Here is a 24,965-nt window from a genome sequence, read left to right as displayed (position 1 = left end):
TTGTTTTCAAGTAAAAATAACATCCTCCTCTCCAAGGAGATTCCTTCAAGACAATTCCATTTTAGCTGAAATTTCCACCCAGAAAATTTCTTGCGGATTATCTCGGGTGAAAAATTTTTCTTAGCACACTTTCATTTTAAAAAGAATAATTTCTGATTGTCTCTAAAATCATTCCAGTAAGCACCCCCCCCTCATTGGAAAAGTTTCCCAGCAAAAAGGCGACAAAAGGGTATTTTTCAGCAAATATTTTTTCGGGGGGAGGGGTACAAAAACAATAATAAAAAAACGCATCAAAAGTGTGAAATTGACGTCTACTCCCTTACGATTTCTGGAAATATTTCTGACCTACACTGTTATTATGAAAGTGAAGAATAACACTAAACCCCAAAATAATCAGAATATATTCCGTACAGGAGGAGGACTGTCCCTTCCTCATCCACGCCTCCACCTCAAGGTCGCAGAAACTTCGGAAAGTGCTCATTGGATTGGAAATTAAGATTTCTAGTCCTTTTTTTAAATTGATTGGATTGAGGGATTGGAAACCATCCAGCCACTTGGGGCGGTGTTTTCTGCACGGGAGGGGGAGGGGGGATTTTCCAGGGGTTTAACGCCAGTCACCGAAAAAGGACAAGCAATGGTAAAAAAAAGACCGCTAATATCTATAGATGCGTCAAACGAGGGATGTTCATTACCAATAAAAACCAGAAAAGAACAGAAATGTCCAACAATAAAAAAAAAGAAATTGATAAATAACAATAATAAAAGTATTTAAAATATAACCTGCATTAGGCATGTATTGGACTCTTATTAGGTGGACGGTGTTGGAGTAGCTTAAATCATTTGGTTTGCTTTTTCTGTGCAAGCGGGGAAGGGGGGTTGATGGTTTTGTTTTTCCTTTGAAAAAATATTGTTTCTAACTTTCTTATCCCTTCCTGCACTATTCTTGTTGTTCCATTCTTCTGGGTACGAATTGCTTGCATTTTTATTCTTTTTTTGTGCTAATATAAATGAATAAATAAATCTTAAAACGAATAAAACTTTAAGTAAATATGGGAATCAAAATTGTAACGAAGAAAAATCACAACAAACAAGAGTAAGGGTACTGCCTGCTCCCCTAGCTTTAAGAGCCTAAAACCTACTGCGTCATTGGCGGTTTACTAACAATGAATTAAATTACAAATATTTTCTTACGTACTTATTACAACATTGAAAATAAAAATTAAATTACCGGTAAAATTAAATTTTGAAATGATGGGCCTTTGAGCAGATGACATCCTTATATATCAGGTATTTAGTTTAATCTCATTCCTTCCCAAAACTATTTACGACAAATTTAGTTTCACTACAAACAAGAATTTAGCTAATGGCTCCTGCTCCCCTAGCTTTAAGAGCCTAAAACCTACTGCGTCATTGGCGGTTTACTAAAAATGAATTAAATTACAAATATTTTCTTACGTACTTATTACAACATTGAAAATAAAAATTAAATTACCGGTAAAATTAAATTTTGAAATGATGGGCTTTTGAGCAGATGACATCCTTATATATCAGGTATTTAGTTTAATCTCATTCCTTCCCAAAACTATTTACGACAAATTTAGTTTCACTACAAACAAGAATTTAGCTAATGGCTCCTTCCCTAATTGTGAAAATCGAAAGCCTACTGCGTCATTGGCGCTTCACTGACAGCAAATTATATTACAAATATTCTCTTCTCCAGTTACAAAGTCATTGAAATGAAAATAAAAAATACACTATCAAAATTCTACTTATTCAATTTTATTTATTTAAATGGAATTAAAACTTTAGCCTCCTTGTAGTATATTAAACGCTAAATGCATATTAAATGCATTCAATACATTGTGACAATTAAATGTTTCTCCTTGTACCTTAAAATATTATATTCAGATACCTATTGGCCCATAAATTTTAGCCCACTACGCCGGGTGTGGGCGGTTCTAACAGATAACACGCTGAACATGATCTAAGAAATCAGGTTCAACCCAGGTATCCATCCTGTTGGTAAAATGGGTTCTGATTATAACTGTTATATCAAAAATGTTCAACTATGTATATTTGATTAATATATCAAATATAATTATACTTGTGTATAGTCTAGATATGTTCTAATACTACATCTATCAACCAACCCTTTTTCAATTACTTGCTTCTCAAATATTCTACAATTCTCGATAATTTTACTATTATTACTTAGTATATAGTCGTACAATTGGAAAAAATAGTCAGTATTGTAGAATATGGATATTTTCTCAAGGTAGACATAAACTTTCAGAGACTTAAAGCGAATTTTAAGCTAAAGAGGCTTCCTCTTACAATAATATAACTTGGAGAAAGTAGTCAACGTAGTAGAAAATGGATCTTTTCTCAAGGACGACAGAAACTTGAAGAAACTTAAAGCGACTGTTAACATAGAGAGACTTACGCATATAGTCATGCAAATAGGAGAAAGTACCAACGTAGTAGAATATGGATCTTTTCTCAAGAGCGACATAAACTTAAAGAGACTTAAAGCAAATCGTAACCTAAAGAAACTTACCCATATAGTCACACATCTTGGAGAAAGTAGTTAACGTAGTAGAATATGGATCTTTTCTCAAGGACGACATAAAATTAAAGAGACTTGGGAGAATTTTCATTTAAAGAAACTTACGCATATAGTCATACAATTTGGAGAAAGTAGTCAACGTAGTAGAATATGGATCTTTTCTCATGGACGACATAAACTTTAATACAGAGTCAGCGCTTTGTTGGACCTTGTCATTCGGGATGCTCCCCAGAAAGGGTATATAAATGTTGGTTTCTTCATCACGGCGTCTATTACGCCCATGACTCTGACCATTCAAGTCCTGTTTTGGATTCATGCAGAGTATAAGAGAATCATCACGACGAGACCTTAGAAAATTGAAGATTTAGTAAACATAAACAATTACAATTAAGGGCGGGTGAGGATGCAAGATAAGGATGCAATTAAGGGCGGGTGAGGATGCAGTGAGCAATGCTCAGTGCAAAGTGACGTCCGTCTGACATGAGGATCCATGTTTCTCAATGAAGAGCGTTTGTGTTTCCCTCAGTCCGACGTTTGCCATAGTCAGGAGGTCAGACAGATACACAACATTAAATAATACAATTATCTTCTACCAAAATTTAACCCTAAAGAACATTTTCTTATATGCTTTAAAAGAATATATTATGAATATTATAAGATGATAATAATTACCAGATAGCATCATATCCTCCGATTGCAGAGAGTTTAAGGCTGATATTTTGTAGCCTAACCCTGCATATTAATGACTTTTTTCAATGAAGATTTTGAGATTGCTTCAGCAAGTCTCAATTTTCTTAAATAACCAACGAGAGTGAAAAATGAAATTTCACCACTTGAATTTACACAACCATAGTTAGAAAAAATTGAAATGAAATTTTAAATGAAAAAGGCTTTCAAACAGAATTTCATTTAGTTTTTATTAAAAAAAACCTTCACATGCAGTTACGAAATTTTTGGTAATGGCCATAATTAAATACATGGAAAAAACATGGGTTAAAAATCATCGAAAAATAAGCAAAAATCTGGAAATATACACTGCACACTATTGACTTTTTTGTCACTGAAATTTTTGAGATTGCTTCAGTGGGCCTCAATTTTCTTGAAAAACTAACGATACTGAAAAATGAAATCTCACTACTTGAATAATCAGGTTGAAACTTACACAACCATTGTTAGGAAAAACTGGAAATGAAATTTTAAATGAAAAAAGCTTTCAAACTGAATTTCATTATTTTCTATTAAAAAAAACCTTCACATGTAGTTATGAAATTTTTGGTAGTATCCGCAACAAAATACATGGAAAAAACATGGGTTAAAAATCACCGAAAAATAAGCAAAAATCTGGAAATATAAACTCCATACTACTAACTTTTTTGTCAGTGAAATTTTTGAGATTGCTCCAGCGGGCCTCAATTTTCTTAAAAAACTAACGATACTGAAAAATGAAATCTCACTACTTGAATAATCAGGTTGAAACTTACACAACCAGTGTTAGGAAAAACTGGAAATGAAATTTTAAATGAAATAAGCTTTCAAACAGAATTTCATTATTTTTTATTAAAAAAAGAACTTCACATGTACTTATGAACTTTCTGGTAATATCCGCAACAAAATACATGGAAAAAACATGGGTTAAAAATCACCGAAAAATAAGCAAAAATCTGGGAATATAAACTCCATACTACTAACTTTTTTGTCAGTGAAATTTTTGAGATTGCTTCAGCGGGCCTCAATTTTCTTAAAGAACTAACGATACTGAAAAATGAAATTTCATTACTTGAATAATCAGGTTGAAACTTACACAACCATGGTTAGGAAAAATTAAAATTTTAAACGAAAAAGGATTTCAAAAAGAATTTCACTTAATTTCTATTAAAAAAAAATACCTTCACATGTAGTTACGAAATTTTTAGTAATAGCCACAACTAAATACATGGAAAAAAAAATATGGATCAAAAATAATCGAAAAATAAGCACAAATCTGGGAATATATCCTGCATATTAATGACTTATTTCAATGAAGTTTTTGAGATTGCTTCAGCAAGCCTCAATTTTCTTAAATAGCCAACGACAGAGAAAAATGAAATCTCACTACTTGAATTAATCAGGTTGAAATTTACACGACCATAATTAGGAAAAAGGAAAACCAAATATTAAATAAAAAGGCTTTCAAACAGAATTCAATTTAATTTTTAATAAAAAAAAGAACATCAATGTAGTTATTCAATTTTTTGTGATAGCCGCAACTAAACACACGGAAAAAATATGGGTTAAAAATTACCGAAAAATATAGAAAAAATCTGGGAATATACACTGGATATTAATGATTTTTTTTAATGAAGTTTTTGGGATTGCTTCAGCGAGCCTCAATTTTCTTAAATAACCAACGATAGCAAAAATGAAAATCTCATTACTCTAATTAATCTGGTTGAAACTTACAAGAATGTAATTAGAAAAAAATCAAAAATCAAATTTCGATGAAAAAGGCCTTCACATGTAGTTATGCAAATTTTGGTAATAGCAGGAAGTAAATACACAAAAAACATGGGTTAAAAATCACCGACAAATAAGAAAAAATCTGGGAATATACCCACCATATAAATGACTTTTTTTCACTGAAGTTTTGAGATTGTTCCAGCGAGCCTCAATTTTCTTAAATAGCCAACGATAGTAAAAAATGAAATTTCATTACTTGAATTAATTAGGTTGAAACTTAAAAGATCATAAATAGGAAAAAATCAGAAATAAGATTTTAAATGAATAAGGCCTTCAAACAGTATTTCATTTAATTTTTAATAGAAAAAGACCTTCACATGTAGTTATGCAATTTTTGGCAACAACCGCAACTAAATACATGTTAAAATCATAATACCATAAAATCAAATACATGGGTTAAAAATCATAAAAAAAAAAATCTAAAAAGTGGGAATATACCCTGCATTTTAATAACTTGTTTAAGTTTTCGAGATTATTTCAGCGAATCTGGAATGAATATTTGTCATAAATAAATAATTAATATATTAATACTTAAAACATAATATATTAATACTTATAACAAAGAAAAAGTGTCGGTTTTTGCATATATGCTTAAATTTCCGATCAAAATGTTGCAACAAAAATGATTGCAGTTTTGACCACGTGGATTTGTGTAGTGTCTTAACTTGTAGCAACAGAGAATGTGTTTTCGCTCATGTCACTCCTGACTTTCGGAAAACAAGAGGGTTGTTTCGGAAAACAAGCTCTCCCTCCCTGAATACCCCTACTTTAGTATCCCCTTTTAGTTTCCCTCCCCCTCCCGTACACACTTTTCCTCCACCTTTTCCCACCATGCATTGTAACAAATATTGAAGTTTTGCCCATGCACCAAAAGTAGATGATGTTAATTCTCCTCCCTGGGGCCCTGTTCAAGTGCCCCTGTCCAAAGATAAAAATTTTATGAGCCACTCATCTCCCTTCCGCCGTCCTTTTTTAGTGCACCGCACTCAAGCAAAAATTTCTCATCAAAGTTCATCAGGCACAGCTCAAAAATTGACAAACCCTTCCCGATCCCGAACTCTCCTCCCTTATCCTCTGCTACCTCCTCCTCCTCCCCGCATACAGAAGTCCTATTTCCTCCCCCCTCACAACATGCTGCCCTAAACCCTCCCTACTCTGCCACAAACCAGCAATTTCTTGACGGACATGAATCACTATTTCCAACCAGGCCCCCTTTCCCAGCACCTTACGAAACCCCACCCCCAGCCCATTCGTTTTATCCCTCGTGCCTACCCTGTCAACGTGACTCAGGTCTGAGACTTTTTAATTGTCTTATAATGAATCCTAATTGTTCTCCTCGTGCTTCATCCATATCATTGCCCGTCCCCCACCCCCAAATCCCCAAGACAAATCCTTTTCTTACTCTAATAATTCACCTTTCGACATTGACCCTAATAGTCATCCCACAAAAGTCAAATGTGCTCCCTTGGTCCCCTGTTCTGACTACATTAATCTGGCCCACGCTAAGAATCCCACCACACCCCCTGTACCCATTTGTAATTTAAATAAAGTTAAGTGTAAAAATGGTACCTTTGCAGGTCGTTTTAAATTTCCCACACTTTTGTTAAGCAACGCTTAAAGTCTTCATTTTGACAAACTTAATGAATTAGACTCCTTTTCTAAAATATATAGATCAGACATAATCGCTATTACTGAAGTACACGCTCAAAATACACACATGTTAAAAATGAATAATTTCACCCAGTTTATTAAACTCAGACCCGAGACCCACCCTCTGGGTAAGAAAGGGGGTGGAATTCTTTTCTTTGTCCGTAATGATTTTTATCCTTGAGAAATATTAGTTCCTTGTCTTACTCCCTTTGATGAAAATTTTGTGGGTTTGTGTTCGACCTAAAGTCTTGCCACGTCCTTTCAATTTGATTGTCCTGTGTTGTTTTTACTACTCTCCTGGGCAGAGAGCGGCTGAAAAAATTAATTTTATTGAAAAATTGCATGGCAGTGCCGACTATGTACTATCTAAATACCCAAATGCTGGAATTTTCCTCTCGGGTGATGCAAATGAATTAGAACTTGAGTCTACATGTAATACTTTTAGTCTAAATCAAATTGTAAAAGTCGCTACTACCAAAGGCAATTCTACTCTTGATTTAATATGCACCAATATGTCAAATTTCTACAGACCCGTCACCATTCTTCTCCCTCTCGGAGGTAGTAACCACTTTAGCCTACTCCTATCTCCACTAGCTACAGTTAAACATTCCTTTACTATTACTGAAACCGTCTTTAGACCTCTAATTGACTCAGGACTCTACAATTTTGGCTCTTGGATCACTAGTGAAAATTGGTCCCCTGTGTACCAAACAAATGATGTTGACTTCAAGGCTTTGTCCCTCCAAAATTTATTGAGGAGTAATGATGAAGCCTATTTTCCGGTAAAAAAAAAAATAAAATATGCTCTACCGATAAACCTTACATTACTGCGACTTTTAAAAAACTAATAAGGAAAACAAATCAATTTGTTCAAGCAAGGACATATCACACAGGCTAATGATCTAAGAAAGTTCCTGAAGAGAAAATTGAGAAAGGCAGCTTCTGGGTATTACAATAGTAAGGTTAAGGATTTGTATTCTAACAAACCCAAACAATGGTACAGGAAAATTAAACAGATTTGTGGAAAAAAACCTGTTGAAGTTAATTTTCATCTCCTGAGCCCCCTTACAAGATAGCCAACGATTTGAACCTGCATCTTCCGTCCATAGTACAAAGTCTCCCCCCTTTCACTGGCTCAGGTCAAACTATTCCTCCCTCCACCTCTTTCCCCCAAAGTTCTCCCTCTGATGTTATAAATAGAATCCAAAAGCTCAAAAAATCAAGTACTTGCCCATTAGACATCCAAATTGACTTGATTAAAGCCTTTTCAGACACAATTGCTGGGCCTTTATCTGACATTTCTAACCAAATTACAAAATCTGGTAAATTCCCAAGTTGCTGGAAACTAGGTTTTATAACACCCATCTCAAAGAAATCTTCCAGTCTGACTATAACCAACATGCGTCCTATTACACTCACTCCAGTTTTTTCTAAGCTTTACGAAGGGTTCCTTTGTGACTGGCTTAAAATTAAAATTATACCACGCATTGACATCCGACAGTTTGGTAATTTAAGAAAAACCTCCACCACCCATTACCTTGTACACTTGATTCACACGATCCTAAGTGAACTAGAGAAACCAAAGGTTTGGCTAAACCTGGTTTTAGTCGATTTCCAAAAAGCGTTGGACTTAGTTGACCACACTATCCTAATTCGTTTACTACATGATAACTTTGAAATTGATCCACTATTAGTAAATATTGTTATATCGTTCCTTTCAGACAGATCACAAGTTGTAAAATACAAAAATACCTTCTCTAACCCCCTCCCTAGGTACTGTGGAATACCTCAAGGAACCTTATTGGGACCACTATTATTTCTTGTCATGATTAACGAAATTGGCAAGGAATTCCCCCAAAGATATAAATATGCTGATGACTTGTCGATCCCTGAAGTACGTCATAGGAATATTAAAAGTGACCCCGTTGAAATCCTAACCCAATGTTTGGATGAATCCAAGAATCTAAATATGACAGTAAATCCCACTAAATCACAGATAATGACAATCAACTTCTTCAAATCTACTCCTGCTTTTTGCGATCCAATCCCACCCGAAATGCTAGTGAAACATGTTAAACTCCTTGGTGTCACAGTTTCTAATGATCTTAAGAGGGACACACATGTTTCCAACATTGTTAAACAAGCCAATGTTTCACTATCCATTTTTAAGCTACTAAACAAATTTAATTGTCCTAAGATACATTCCCTCCGTGTTCACTTATCCTCTATCAGGCCGTTATTGGAATATGCATGTCCGGTCTGGCATTCACAACTTTCAAATGAACATAGTGACAAAATCGAGTCGGTCCAAAAGCGTTCGCTCAGGATCATTTACAAAGAAGGCAAAATTCCATACTCCTTCCTCCTTAAAGCTGCGCGCATTACCACCTCAAAAGAAAGGAGGGAAAAAATTTGCCTGCTTTTCGCTAAATCAGTCATTTCCAATCCCCGTACTGAGGACTTACTCCCTGATTTTCACAATCCCATTAGACTCTGACTCCCCCGGTCAGCCTCCCTAGCGATCCCAACTTACTCTCCGATCCATGCTGTTACAGAGAGGTTTCGCAAAAGTTTTATCCCGCTTACTCTGGAACACCTTAATAATAATTCGTGATTATGTAATTGCCAAATTCCCCTTTTCCTCTATTGCCGTTTTTATTCTTTTTTTATTTATTGCAATGTTTTTGTAATTTAATTGTTAAGTTTACTGATTTGCCCTTTATCTTTGATGATTTTGCTTTTTTAATTCCTTTTAATTTTAAGTGTTTGACTTAATGTACTGTTTTGAATTTTTTTTTTTTTTTTTTTTAGCTTTTACTTGACATATAAAGCGAATTCGGCTCTATAGAGCTTGTGATAGTCTTTTGCAAATAAATATTATCTTATCTTATCTAACTCTAAATAAGATATTTTCAATAATACAATAAATTCTTAATAATAAATCTGGTTATTCGGACGATAGTTATTCTCTAATGACCAAGGACAATAGAAAACAAAATCTCACTGATTGAATTAATCAAGTTGAGACTTGAACACCCATAATTGGGAAAAAAAAATCAAAAAAAAAAGACCTACGTGTAGTTATAAAATTTTTAGAAGTAGCCATTAAATGCACAAAAATAAAAATAAGTTGAAAGTCGTCAAAAAATAAGCTAAAAATATATGAGACACAACAGTTTATGAAGGTGTGACTTTCCTTTTAAGGTTTAGTTGTCTTCGGAAAGCAACATATGCTTGATTTTTGATATCTACACAGATAAATAGCGTTACCAAATTTAACTACTCAGTTCCATTTATGTGTTCTCGAGATTCCAACAATTTTAGGTTATCCAATAATTTTGGATAACCTAAAAAGAAGTCTTAGAAAATCCGGGCTTTAACCTGTGAGTAGACAGATGATAAAACCAAGGGGCAAAAAGTGTTTCTACGATGTGTTTAGTGCTTCAACTCTGTATTTACACATCTACCATAAAAGTAAACTAGTCTCCTCACAGAAACAATAAACAGACTGTCATCTTTAAATTTGATATTAATTGAAGATTATGCTCTTGCACTGCCATCTTCTGCGTTCGTGATAAATACAAGAAAAACACATATATAGATGGAAACCAGAAAAGAGAAAGAAAGAAGGCGCAAAGGCAAAAGAAAAACGAGCTTTAAAATTTCTTTGAAGAAAAACGATACTTATTTTTGGATTAAGAACTATATTTGAATGCTACTGAGGATTGTTAAACTGGATAAAGACGAATAAGTAGTAAAAGTTAAACCATTGAGACTTCGAGTATTAAAACAAAACCACTTTCTCCATTTTAATTCTGAACAGGATATAGTTTTACAGGTCATCTTCAAGCTAGAGACAAGGAGAATCTCGGAAGCATAAACTTGGAATTATTCGATCCAACCTAACGCTATGATTACAGCTAATACAGCAAACTTATTATGCAATATACATAGCGCAGCTGTGCATACCGCAGATATCTAGTACAGCAATATGACACTTGAGGCCAAAAAACCTATCAAACGTTCTTCCCCCCCATGCCGCCAGTTTAGAGCTGATGTTTCGGCCACTTCCCAAGGGCCACTGCTGATGATTACACCAAACTCATTATGCAATATACATAGCGCAGTTGTCCATACTGCAGATATCTAGCACAGCAATATGACACTTGAGGCCAAAAAACTTATCAAACGTTCTTCCCCCATGCCGCCAGTATAGAGCTGATGTTTTGGCCACTTCCCAAGGGCCACTGCTGATGATTACAGCAAACTCATTATGTGGTATACATAGCGCAGTTGTCCATACTGCAGATATCTAGCACAGCAATATGACACGAGGCCAAAAAACTTATCAAACGTTCTTCCCCCATGCCGCCAGTATAGAGCTGATGTTTTGGCCACTTCACAAGGGGCCACTGCTGATGATTACAGCAATCTCATTATGCAGTATACATAGCGCAGTTGTGCATACTGCAGATATCTAGTACAGCAATATGACAGTTGAGGCCAAAAAACTATTAAACGTTCTTCCTCCATGCCGCCAGCTTAGAGCTAATGTTTCGGCCACTTACCAAGGGCCACTACTGATGATTACAGCAAACTCATTATGCAATATACACAGCCTAGTTGTGCATACTGCAGATATTGAGTACAACAATACAGCACTTTAGGCCAAAAAACTCATCAAACGTTCTTCCTCCATACCGCCAGTTCAGAGCGAATGTTTCGGCCACTTCCCAATCGCCAGTGGTGATGATTTCAGCAAACTCATTGCAGCAATATTGTACCTCAGGCCACACCACGAGCGAAAATTCATCCTACATTTCACCAGCCAAAGCTTATGTTTTTGCCACCTGCCAAGAGATCTAGGGGCTTAGCACCTCCAGGGGGCTCAATCAGATGGAGCACGTCAGCCTAATGACCTGATCCAAAGTCAGGAATTTACAGATATGTCCTGCCCTAAATAATAGCTTGGACTACAAAATACAATCTTGTCTGTAATAAATTCCAGGGTAAAGCTTCAAGCGTGTCTTCCACATCTCTTAAAAGTGCCCATGGGGTTGGCAGTTTTTTTAACACTAAGTTAAAAATTGTAAAACTTTTAGCCAATCGAACAGTTCGTTGTAACAGAACTGTAAGTAAGGAGCGATGCACTCGAAGGTAACCGAAACTCTAAGAAGCAGAATCTTGATAACAATAGATACATCAAAAGCATTGAATCTTTATGCTTATTGCACATATATAGAATTCTTCAAATTTAATGGTACCCATCAAAAGGTACCATGCCTGAGAAAATTTGCCCGATTTTTGAAAAAGAGGGGAAACACCACCCCCAAAACATCAATGATCTTAGTGAAAATTCCACCATTAGATTCAGCATACCAGAAAACCCTACTGTAGAGGTTCCTATATACAAAATGTGGAAACTTGTATTTTTTTTTTAAAGAAAGATCAGCTTTAACTCGTTTTTAGCTAGCTTTGTTGCAGAATCTATGTATACCAATTGTGATCCCCAGAAAGCCGAACAGATTGTGGGCTATATGCTGAATTCTAACCAACCTATCTTAGAAAAACCTACACTTTCGAATCAGGAATTTCTTTCCCTTATAACCCTCTGTAACAAAACTTCTTGTTATTCTATTATAGAGGCAATTTTTACAGACACTAAAATGGGCTTCAAATGCCCCCCCCCCTAGAAATAGCATAAAACAGCACTCTCATTCAATTGATATTGGCCTTTAGAGCAAAAAAAAATAAAATAAATAATTTGACTCAGTCCTGGGAGTACGCATCTATGACACTCAGACTATTCTAATTTATTTAAGCAAGCTAGCTTAATTTCACACGAGAAAATTATCGCCCAGCACTACAAAGAGGATCTTGAGATTTACAAATACCAAAATTTAGGTCCGCCTTTGAACAGAGATTAAATAAAAAAAAAACTAATTTTTTTAGCTGAAAGTAAGGAGCGACATTAAAACTTAAAACGAACAGAAATTACTCCGTATATGAAATGGGTTGTCCCCTCTGCAATTCCTCGCTCTTTACGCTAAAGCTTTTAATTGTTTTAAAAAGCAGAATTGTGGCAAAGAGTCGAACTTTAGCGTAAAGAGCGAGGAATTGCAGAGGGGACAACCCATTTCATATACGGAGTAATTTCTGTTCGTTTTAAGTTTTAATGTCGCTCCTTACTTTCAGCTAAAAAAATTAGTTTTTTTTTTATTTAATTTCTGAACGTTTTTGAATTAATGCAAGTTTGGTTTTGGCTCTCCGCACATAAATTATTAAAATGAAATATGTATATTAATTCTTTTTTTTGGCTAAATGGCTTTCTCTTAGTTTTGATCAGACGATTTTGAGAAATAAGGGGTGGAGAAGGAGGCCTAGTTGCCCTCCAATTTTTCGGTTACTTAAAAAGGCAACTAGAACTTTTAATTTTTAACGAACGTTTTATAAGTAAAAAATATACGTAACTTAAGAATTAACTTACATAACAAACTTTCATAACCTTATATTTTTATTATGTATACGAGGAGGTTTGTACCCTCGTTAATACCTCGCTCTTTACACTAAATCGTAAGTTTTGTCCCAATTCTTTAAGAATGACCCCTGAATCAGAAAGGCCGTAAAATAAATAGTTGAAATTACTAAATACTTTAGCATAAAGAGCAAGGTATTTATCTCCTCCTAAATACCTCGCTCTTTATGCTAAAGTATTTTTAAAACCTCTCATATGCGTTATAATCTCTGTTCGTTTTAAGTTTCAATGCTACTTCTTCCTTTCATTTGAAAAACCATTTTCATGTTTATTTTTCATTGTTTTCTTATAGTAATGCAAGAGAATCCTGCGCCCTTTTCATTGAATTTTTCTTCCCCCGTGACAGATTCCTCCAAGGAAAGATCCTCCACCATAGCCCCCTCTCGTTAGCCCCACCCCCAAACAAAATAAAATCCCCCTGAAAACGTCTGTGCACTTCCCAATAACCATTATTAAATGTAAACACTGTTCAAAGTTTGTAACTTGCAGCCCCTCCCCCAGTGATTGTGGGGGAGTAAGTCATCCCCAAAGACATAGTTATTATGGTTTTTGACTATGCTGAACAAAATGGCTATCTCAAAATTTTGATCCGTTGACTTTGGGAAAAAAATGAGCGTGGGAGGGGGCCTAGATGCCCTCCAATTTTTTTGGTCACTTAAAAAGGGCACTAGAACTTTCCATTTCCGTTAGAATGAGCCCTCTTGCGACATTCTAGGATTACTTGGTCGATACGATGACCCCTGGGGAAAAAAAAAAAAAAAAAACAAACAAATAAACACGCACCCGTGATTTGTCTTCTGGCAAAAAATACAAAATTCCACGTTTTTGTAGATAGGAGCTTGAAACTTCTACAGTAGGGTTCTCTGATACGCTGAAACTGATGGTGTCATTTTCGTTAAGATCCTACGACTTTTAGGGGGTGTTTCCCCCTACTTTCCGAAATAAGGCAAATTTTCTCAGGCTCGTAACTTTTGTTGGGTAAGACTAAACTTGATGAAACTTATATATTCAAAATCAGCATTAAAATGCGATTCTTTTGATGTAGCTATTGATATCAAAATTCAATTTTTTAGAGTTTTGGTTACTATTCAGCCGGGTCGCTCCTTACTACAGTTCGTTACCACGAACTGTTTGATACTGGTGACTTGGGAATAAGTGACTAATATTTCGATTTTTTTTTTCAAAAAAGAAGCTAACTGTTTAGTCAACTCTGAGGTAAACCTTGAATCACTTTCGCAGTCACAAAAATGAAAAGCAATCTGATCTAAAAGAGCTTGTACACGAGAGTCAATTATTCAAATCAGAAATAATATGACACAGCTGCTGCATGTAATTAATTATTAGTAATTTGCTTGGCGAATGAATTGTTCCTCAGGCAGTCATTCACTAGTATCCAACAAGAGCAGTCAAAGATTTATGAATTTTGTGGGTACTGATGAGTGACTCGCCTTTGATGTTGGGTTTTAGGTTTCAATTCTTCTAATTTCGATTTTATTGGATTTCATTTGTTGGTTTCTTTTTCACGTTGACTCTCCGTGTTATCTGGTTTTCTTTGTCTTTTCATATTTTATGGCATTTTCCTTCAAATTTCTGTTTGAGCTGAAGAAGAAAGATGGTTGTCCTCCCGATATATTCGCTTTGTTCCCAGTATTTTCGTTGGCATTAGAAAACCTCAGATTTGAACGTTTTTTCATTAGCCATGCCAATTCGCTTTAAAAAATTAAAACGACTGTCTTCCTATTACCTAATGCTGTTAAAGATCACCATCTACCTACTTTATTATTATTCTTTATATTCAATTAATTTTTCATATACTGTTGTTTTTGATTATATTTTTTACTGAATAACTTTTGTTATTCCCTTACTTTTTTATCAAAATTCTTACTTGATCAGCTTTTTTTCTTTTTTCAACAGATGTTGAAAACAGATTATTATTTTTCAACAGATGTAACCAACAAACTAATTGCAAGAAACAGACAATCATGATTGCGTTACAATCGTTTTCATTTGAGAAAGTCAATTACGATTCAGTTAATATTCTATTGACAATATTCGATTGATCGCCATTGGAAATTAATTGAGCGTGTCTATTGGTGGCAAGGGGGGGGGATTCCCCCAATTTGAAAGAAAAACATTGTTGTGTTTTCATTGGAAGATAAATTTTCAATGGAATAACTGAAAACAATAAAATTACCCTCCCCACTTCTATATTTGCTTCCGTGAATTGACGCCACGCAAGGAAAATTATAGACTGTGAACTTTACTAATTATTCAGAACAAAACTTGAATAAATGAGGAAACTTCAATATAACTTCAGACACTTCAACTTAGATAAGGGTCTATTCATTAAAATATCAGACATATTTTCTCATAAAAAACAACAAAAAAAGGGTGAGAAAAGATCACCGGAATAAGGGCTTCAGGTGGTGAGTTAACACCATTTATTACAGGAAAGGCAATTGCTTATTGATCAGCTTTTTAGCGTATATGGCAGTGTCCAATCGTCTGGTATATAAACAAAAAAAAAAAACTGTAGATGACGCCGAATATTTGAAATCAAAATTTGGTTCAAGCTAACATCACCAAGAGTAGAGAAGATAAAAAAAAATACCTTAATTGTCCTTACTGGGCAAAATAAGAGGTGAAGATTAAATTTCACGACATACCTTCTCAAATTCAGGAAAGGGTTGAGGATCTCCATGAACTTTTCAGCGCTTCCACTTGGAAATACAAGACCCGGTAGAGTTGTTCCATCTTTCTGCGTCAATGTCAGTTTACAAGTTTTACCCAAGTCGAACGATTTACGTGGTTTCATCTCAGTGTATTCATCGTCAGCAGAACTAATTCTAATACATTGAAGATCAGCGATATCAACCCGGAGAGGACGAACTGATGGTGCTTCAATTGAATATGGAGCTGGTTCTACAAAATTGTTTATCTTTGGTAATGCTATTATTTTTAAAGGTCTTCGACAATAATTCACTATGCTAGTTAAAGTTGTCATACTGGCTCAGGGTTTACTCTTGTTAGCATAAAGGAGGAGGAAGACCCTCCCCACACACCTTTTGACTTATGGCAGCGCAGTGGAAGACTTGTATAAAAACTCTAGGGACTACTGCCCAAGTCTGTCTGTGCCTAGGCTGTGAAAGAGTGAAACCTCTGGAGGAGTCTAGCTAAGAAAATAAAACATAGATCAACGCTGTTGCCAACCTCCAGTTTATTTGTAGTGCTATTAAATAAATAAACAGCAAAATTTTTCAACTGAAAGTAAGGAACAATATTAAAAATCAGAACGAACAGAAATTATTCCGTATATGAAGAGGTTGCCTCCTCCTCAATACCTTACTCTTCCTGCTAAAGTTTTCAGCACAAAAAAGATTCCGATTCTAGTAAAACCGCCGTTGGCTTTCAGGAGTTGTTCTTAAAAAATTGAGAAGTTCTAATCGTTTTTCTGATAACTTCAGAAATCCCTCCTTCTGTGGAAATTATTTCCTGGAAATCCAAACACGCAAAAGATTTCCCTCTCACGATTCTCTCGGAAAATCTCCACATGCAAAAGTGAATAAGCAAAGACAAAGTAAGGCAAATAAAAAGAATTTCGTATGGGAATTCTGTCAAATCTCCCAAGTATAAAATTTCCCCTGAAAAATTCACTCCCAAATATTTCCACCGCATGGAAAATTATCCCCATGAAAATCCATCCCAAGCACTAAATACCCCCTTCCCCAAAAAAATTATGTATACTTCCCAATAAAAAATACTACAGGTAAGAAATTGGGCAAATTTCATAACTTAAAGACATATCCCCAGTGGATGGGATGGGAGTCATACTATCTCCAAAGACATAATTTTTCAGATTTTTCAACTATAGTAAACAAAATGGCTATCTCAAAATTTTGATCGGAAGATTTTTTGGGGAAAAGGGTATGCGAGAGGGAGCTAGTTACCCTCCAGTCTTTTTGGTCACTTAAAAAGGGCACTAGAACTTTTAACTTCGGTTCAAATAAGCCCTCTCTCGGTGTTCTAGGACCATTGGTTCGATATGGTCACCCACGGAAAAAACAAAAGAAAAACAAATAAACACGCAACAAAGAAAAAGCAAATAAACAAATAATGAATGTAAACCGTGACCTTTCTTCTGACATTAATTTAAAAACTCTCCGAAAAAGAAGTTCGGAGGTTCAATTTCCCCCCGAAGTGTATACAACCATCTCTTCCATAGAAAACTTTCCCCCCTGGGCTTAAGTTAAAACCCTTCCCCAGGCTGGAGGGGGTATTGTTGAACCCGAGTAGTTTGTCATCTGATCGTTGGACTATTTGAAACCTAATCAATCTCAAAATTTTTATCAGATACATTTTGGGAAAAGAAGGTGTAGGGGATGCCTTCGGATCACTTTTGATGACTCTTAAAAGGTAACTAGAACTTAGAATTTTAAATTTCCAATCCAATGAGCCATCTCTGAAGTTTTTTACGACCACCCCTTGCATTAAGAAAAAAAAATTTTGAACAAAATGGCTTTAACAAAATTTTGATCGGATGCATTTGGGAAAAAAGGGCTTTGGGGGCGTTCTAGTTGCCCTACGATTACTTTTGGCTCTTAATGAGGGCCCTATAATTCCGATTTACAATCAAATGAGCTCCTCCAAAGTTTATACAACCAACTCTTCCATAAAAACCTTACATGCCTAAGGGGCATGATTATTTACAACATTTGCCCATGGGTTCTGAGGCAATGTGCTATCCCTGCAATTTTTGTTGCATAGTCTTGGTCTATTTTGAACAAAATGGCTATATATCGGACGTATTTGGGGAAAACAAAGCTGGGGGGAGGGCTAGTTGCCATCTGATAACTTTTGACTAGTAAAAACAAAATTGTAACTTTCAATTTTTAATCATTTGAATCCCATCCAAGTTTTATACAACCACCTCTTCCATAAAAAAAACTCTATATACCCCCTGGGCATAAGTTACGGCCCTTCCCCTGGGATTGGGAGAGGGAGGGGTTATGTTGATCCCAAAGTTTTGTTCTCTGATCATTGGGCTATTTCAAAAAACTGGCTATCTAAAAAATCTGCTTAGTGTTTTAAGCATAGCTTAAAACACTTGCCCCAGGGCCCTGGGGGAATGGGTCGACCCCAGAGTTTTGTTATCTGCCTTTTGAACTATTCTAAAAAAAATTTAATTTCAATTTTTATCGGATGGGTATGGGAAAAAAGGGTGCGGGGGAGGAGCTAGTTTCCTTCCAATCTATTTTATTCTTAGAAAATGGGTTAGAATTTTTAATTTCCAATCAAATGAGCCCCTCCACCTGTTATAAGTTTATACGGGCACATCCTCCATAAGAGCCATATATGCCCCCGGGGCATAACTTACAACGCCTGCCCCCGGGCCCTGAGGGGTTGTATCGAACATGAAGTCTTTGTTATCTGATTTATGAACAATTTTTAACAAAATGGCCATCTCAAAATTTTTATCAAATGCACTTGGGTAAAAAAGGTACGAGGGGGGGAGGCTAGTTGCCCTCCGATCGTGTTTGACTCTACAGAGGGCATTAAAACTTCCAATTTCCAACTTAATGAGCCCCCTCCGAAATTTAAAACATTGAAGACTTATGGCGTGGGGAAGGGCTAGTTGCACTCAAATCTCTTTTGATTCTAAAAAAGTGAACTAGAACATTGTAATTTCTAATCAAATAAGCCCACTCTGAAGTTTATACGAGCATCCCTTCCGTAAGAGCCATGTATGCCCTAGGGCATAACTTAAAACGCGAGCCCCAAGGTCCTGGGGGGTTGTGTCGACACCAAAGCTTTTGCTATCTGACTTTTAAACTATTTTTAGCAAAATGGCTATCTCAAAGTTTTTACTGATGGATTTGGGGAGAAAAGGGCTCTGATCACTTTTGACTCTTAAAAAGGGAATAGAACTTCCGATTTCTAATCGAATTAGCCTTATCCAAAGTTTTGTACTACCATCCCTTCCATACGAAGTGCCTCTGAAAGAAAACGTTGGAGTCGTACGATCTTTGCTATAGGCAACGTTGTTTACAGCGTCGATTCTGATAAAATATAAAATTCCACATTTTTGCAGATAGGCGCTTGAAACCTTTGTAGTATGATTCTTTGATAAGCTAAACCTGATGGTGTGATTTTCTTAAGATTTCTTGTTTTTTGGAGTGTGTCCCCATTTTTTTTCGAAAATCAGGCAAATTTAAATTCGACCCCAAAGTTAAATTCAACTCTTGTTAGAAATTAGCTTTACTAAGACTAGTTACAGCTAATGCCATATAAATAGATTAATTAATGCAATCAATGAAAGATAATTAGATTTGTGTAATTAAAAAGGACTTTTCACAAGTAAAAACGAAAAATCATGAGCAACAAGATTCAAACAAGCAAACAAATCAACATTCAACAACAACAAACAACAGAACATACATTGGCAAACTTGCAGAATAAAACCTCCACAGAAGGAGACATGCTAAAACAAAAAGAGAGGTATTTTCGGATTGATAATTTTATGCTCTCTTTTTTGTTAAAGTCCTGCTTGTGACAATTCGTCCTCAGCCCCCTTACGGTCCCTATATAGCCTTAGGATATATATAGGGAATAAAGAAAATGAAGTTCTTAAAACATAGGGATGAATTGTCACAAACGCGACTTTACCCATAAAAAAGCGCGTAATATTATTTTTAAATTAGCAGATGGTCCATTCATTAAATGTCAAATAAAACGAGGCGAAAATGCTAATGACACATCTAGTTTTTGACCAAATATTATGTTAGACCAAAAATTTAAACTATAAAACTACCTCTAAATGTCAAGTCTACATTATACTCTTTCAAAATTTTAAAATAAAAGCAATCAACGCAGGAATACATCCAGAAGGGACCTTATAGCTCACCCCCCCCCCCACCACTAAAATACAAAATTTTTTGAATTCCTGCGCACTCTTTACTCTCCCCCCCCAAAAAAAAAATAAAGAATAATTAAACATGCCTAAAAGCCTGTGCCTTTTTATATTCACAAGTATATCCCATAAAAGCAAGTTTCAAATCAGAAAATAATAAGGATTTTTTTAATATCCCCTCCCCCCAAAAAAGAATAATTAAACATGCCTAAAGGCCTGTGCCTTTTTATATTCACAAGTATATCCCATAAAAGCAAGTTTCAATTTATAGAGGTATTATTAATTTTAGAAGCCAGAGGTATTAAATGTTAAAAGGTATTCCGCAAACAAACAGTAGGTCGTCCAAGCAAAAGATAGGTCATTCCGCAACAGAATAGTCAAACAACAAAAGACTAGGATACAATTCTGAATTGTGTTCAAGTTCGTCATATCATATTAAAAGGGAGTTAGACAGATACCTTATTTGCCAGATTAAGTTTTTTAACGAAAATACCAAAAAGAGGCATTATTTTGCCCCACCCCTCTCCACTGACACCCCTGGGTAAAGACATGGTACAATCAGTTGAAGCCATTTTCCTATTTTAACAGCAGAGGATGTATAAGTTTCACTGAACCACTCACATCCATTTTTAAATTCTCCATCTTTTACCGCAGTATAAATATGTATAAACGGTAGCGAAAAGTCCTATTCTCTCCATTAAATATTTGTGGAACACATCAATCGCACACCTCTCTTCATGACTCTGCCTTTGGCGAACTTGCAATGACAAATGTTTAGCGCATTACAATGGGATTATGGGAGATCTATTGCTCTGAAGCAGATGGATTTCCCGTTTCCGTCCAGTTTGATATATGTTATTTCAGAAGAACCTTTTCGCTACTGTTATACATATATGCCGTGATCTTTTTCGTAACATCAAAAGAAGGATAAACTATGAATTTTAGATGAAATGACCAGCATATCTAAAACTTAAATCTTTTTACTCTACTTCTATGTAACCTGACCGCAGTTTCATTACTGGGCTAACGGGGATCAAAAACTGTACCACGTTGTGTTTTCCTCAGCGCATGTGTTTCAGGGAATATAAGGATAACCTATCTGTTGGTCATACCAACCTGTCTCATCTACGCAAATCTTAAGAGGCAGCGACGAACCTGTGGGAGTAACAACCATCCATTCACTGTCACTAACCGGTGAGGCTGCTTGTTGTGACGACGGAGAACTCAACTCTGGGTCTGGAAGCCAGTAGATGAAAGTGCCAAGTTTCTAAAAGACGAAATAAATTTGTTCTCTTTTCAAAGTGACCTGCTATGAATGGCCCCTTCGGGATAATTTGGAAAAAAACATTTATTGGAAAAAATTAGAAGAAGAAAAAAATGAAGAAATTTGGCAGAAAAAAACCAACCAGTAAAAAAAGGGGAGGTGAAAATGCAGATATTTCGACCGACAAGTCCGATTTCTGATAACATAATAGGCTTATCTGGTAAGTAACTAGCATTCAAAAAACTTTATGCTATATAAATTGGCTTCCCACGTTTGAACAGAGATTCCACGTTTAATATTTTTGTTTGATTGGCTTCTCACCGTTGCTAAGAGCTTTTAACTGTAATTTTACTTTATTTAAGCTGTGATAGAAAGTGATAGAAAGCTGTGGCATTTTAATTGTACAAACATTAATGCTAGGTTGTCACAATAAAAAAAAAAAAAAAATCAAAATTTACGATTTTCAAAATGAAATTTCTTCTTCTCTATTTATCTGACTCATTAGCAGCAAGAGGCAACCAAATCATCTATTTCTACTTGTGTCTAATGATACAAGGGGTCCCTCATTTAATTTTGTATATCCAACCAGGCAACCAGGGTTTTATCGGGAAGGGAGGGGGGAGAATAATAAAAGATTAATAATTTACAAAATTAACAAGTCCAAAATTAACACTGCGGCATTGCACATACATTTGCGGCACTTTAACGGCAATACTTTCAGTTTCTATGGTCTAATTACATTATATCTAATTATATTAATTATATTATAATGGTATCATATTTATACTATTATGAAGCTAAATAACTAGCTTTCATTTTTATGTGTAAAAACTGCATCGTAATATTACGTAAAACCCTATCGTAATATGAAAATTATATATGCACCATATATTAGGAGAGGATTCCACAGGTCATTTTCGAAAACGGGAGGGGGCGGGGGTACTTAAAGCCATAAAGAATCTTACAGAAAAATATGAGTTGGGGATTTAATGGTTGACCTCCACCCATTCGGAGGAGGGCTAAGCTTGTTATCCCTCTTAATACAGACAAATTCAATGGAAAGGTTTTTATGTTAATAACAGAAAATTGTGATAACAGGATGATCTTGAGTGCAAAGAGGTTGGTCTTGAACGGGGCAAAAGCCCTCGTTATATTACTATATTACTGCGTAAAGCAACTCCACTTGAACCAACCCTTATTATCAAAGTATTATTCAATAACAAATCTTAGTTTTAGCATAAACTGCTGGTGTCGGGGTAACCCCCATGTTAACATGGGGTTAACATCACCTAAAATTTGACGAAAAAAAAAATCAGGAAAAAAAACACATTCATAAATATTAAAAAAACAATATTGTTCTTATCAATTTCAGTGAAGACCAACAATAAAACTCAAGTTATCCTCTATATGAGAAAGGGCCATCACCTCCGTTCCTCTCATTCGGCTTTCCTCTAAGGCTTAATCTTCAAATGGTTGTGCTTTATAATGCTTTCAGGTAAGCAGTAGTTAAACTTTAGCTTAAGAGTAAGAAATAGTGGGTGGCAGTCCCCAACATATACAGGACATTCATATTAAATACGGGATTATATCTATTGGTTTTGAGCTTTAATATTGCTCATTATTTTCATTAGAATTTTGTATTTAACAACACAAATAGTGGGTGGCAGTCCCCAACATATACAGGAAATTCACATTATATACGGGATTATATATATTGGTTTTGAGCTTTAATATTGCTCATTATTTTCATTAGAATTTTGTATTTAACAACACAAACAGAGTACGGTTGGGGCCCCATTCACAGGATAGCTTCTGTGCGTTTTAACTTTTATGTTACTCTTTACTGTTTGCTTTTTTTTTACTGTTTTATTTGTTTTCATGGTAAAAGTAAAAAATTACCAACTAACTGATCAAAAATTTTAAACCTAATGATAACGAAGACCAACTACTTACCAGACAGTTATGACGATGAAAGAGTTCATGTTAGGTATTCAAGAGAAAGATTCCAAAGAATAGTTGAATATGAAATTCGAGAGCATGAAAATTGATGGAGCATAAGATGGATGGAATAATTTTTGGAAAATTGTGGGCAAAACGACCGATATTATTTTAATAAAAATGTCAGAACAAAAAGGCAAGAATAACACAAAGAACCTTTAAGCTTGGTAAAGGAGAGAAATTTTTGAATGAGACGTTCTTGAGTGATACATGTGCAAAAGCACAGGGAAATCAGGGAATTATATGAATTATTAGAGTATGTGAAAGAAAAGTGAAGGTGCTATGGATAAAGCTGCGAAGTAGATACTCCGTTGCTTGTGTAGAAGACACAAGCAGGCGATATAATAGTGAGATACAGTAATTGTTAAAGATAGGAGTAAGGCCTCAATTGTTGATAAATAATGTTACTAAGGAGACAGGGGCTCTTGATACAGGTATACCTGTATTGAAACTCCTATCACAGAAAAAAAGGTGTATGAAATTAAAACCAAACTAGGGAGACATATTCATGATTTGGAACTGAAGAAAACTCATTTACTAAGGAGTTACGAAGGGGTGCAGCCACTGATAGGATAATGAGTGAGACTGGTTGTAAATGAGCAAATGACACCAGAACAAAGTAGAGTAGGGGAGAGCGTGAGTAGCAATTTTGGCATAAAATGGCTTAGTGCTGGAATGACTGAAGTAAAAAGCGGACTAATCTGCATCAAAAGAGCAAAGCATCTGCACCCTTCAGAAACCTTCAACCACCATCCAGAAGTCCGTCCAGACCTTAAATCACCATTAATACATTATCCAGGAGCCTCCAAATGCCATAGAAATTATATCACAAAACGGGAGACAAAATTAGATTTCCTACGGAGGGCGAGGATATAATAGAATATTTCGGCAGTCAATAAGAGCCCGGGATACACAACCTCTCACTTGTGTCTTATCATTCAAGGCATAGGATATTGGTATGATTGCACAAAGAAATCAACAGTTTTGAATGGTTCGTGCACAGATTTTATAATTAAAAGCTTATTAGTTTAAGATAGACATCAATATTCCAGCTAAACCAATTAAATGCTCAAATTAACCACAAGCTACACCTTTTCCTAGAATCTTGAGTCTATAATAGATTCATTCCCGATGCCGACCATGAAGAAAAGATGCATGCTCATTGTTTAGAATGGCATTATCTGATCTAAGTAATATAAAATCTTGATATAATGTAATATCAGTTTCTAAAAACAATATACCTTTTGGATGACTCGGATGGACCCATAACAAAGCTCCTTTCCATTGGCAGCAACTCCGAGTGACTCCAGCAAAACACCATCTTGCTCCCATATGATCTAAAATTTAATGATTTACAAAAATGCATAGATCTTGCAAGAGCTAAAATGTGATAAAACACAAAACAAAGGTAGTGTTATCTGATTATGGTAAAAGCAAAACTTGCAAATACTGAATAATCCAAAATAATTGACATTTCTAATATGGTTAACCATTGAAAAAAAGGAGAGTATATAGCCATAAGTACGTTATATACAGGCTGGTAAAAAAA

General features: G+C 35.3%; 1 protein-coding gene across 2 annotated transcripts in view; it reads right to left on the bottom strand.

Annotated features, from left to right (window-relative positions):
• Positions 1 to 24,965, bottom strand: part of LOC136035193 (TBC1 domain family member 15-like) — a 104,089-nt gene that overhangs the window by 50,123 nt on the left and 29,001 nt on the right. The window contains exons 3-6 of one of the 2 annotated variants that reach the window (XM_065716777.1): positions 24,658 to 24,753; positions 21,271 to 21,421; positions 15,914 to 16,169; positions 2,672 to 2,913 (exon numbers count right to left, since the gene is read on the bottom strand). In XM_065716777.1, the coding sequence (XP_065572849.1) occupies positions 2,672 to 2,913; positions 15,914 to 16,169; positions 21,271 to 21,421; positions 24,658 to 24,753 (745 nt within the window). The remainder of the gene's footprint in view (positions 1 to 2,671; positions 2,914 to 15,913; positions 16,170 to 21,270; positions 21,422 to 24,657; positions 24,754 to 24,965) is intronic. The other variant, XM_065716778.1, reaches the window with a different exon arrangement.

The sequence above is a fragment of the Artemia franciscana genome, chromosome 14 (genome assembly GCF_032884065.1).
Source record: "Artemia franciscana chromosome 14, ASM3288406v1, whole genome shotgun sequence".
NCBI lineage: Eukaryota > Metazoa > Arthropoda > Branchiopoda > Anostraca > Artemiidae > Artemia > Artemia franciscana.
Note: the sequence above shows the minus strand (reverse complement) of the source record. Positions and strands in the feature narration are given on the sequence as shown.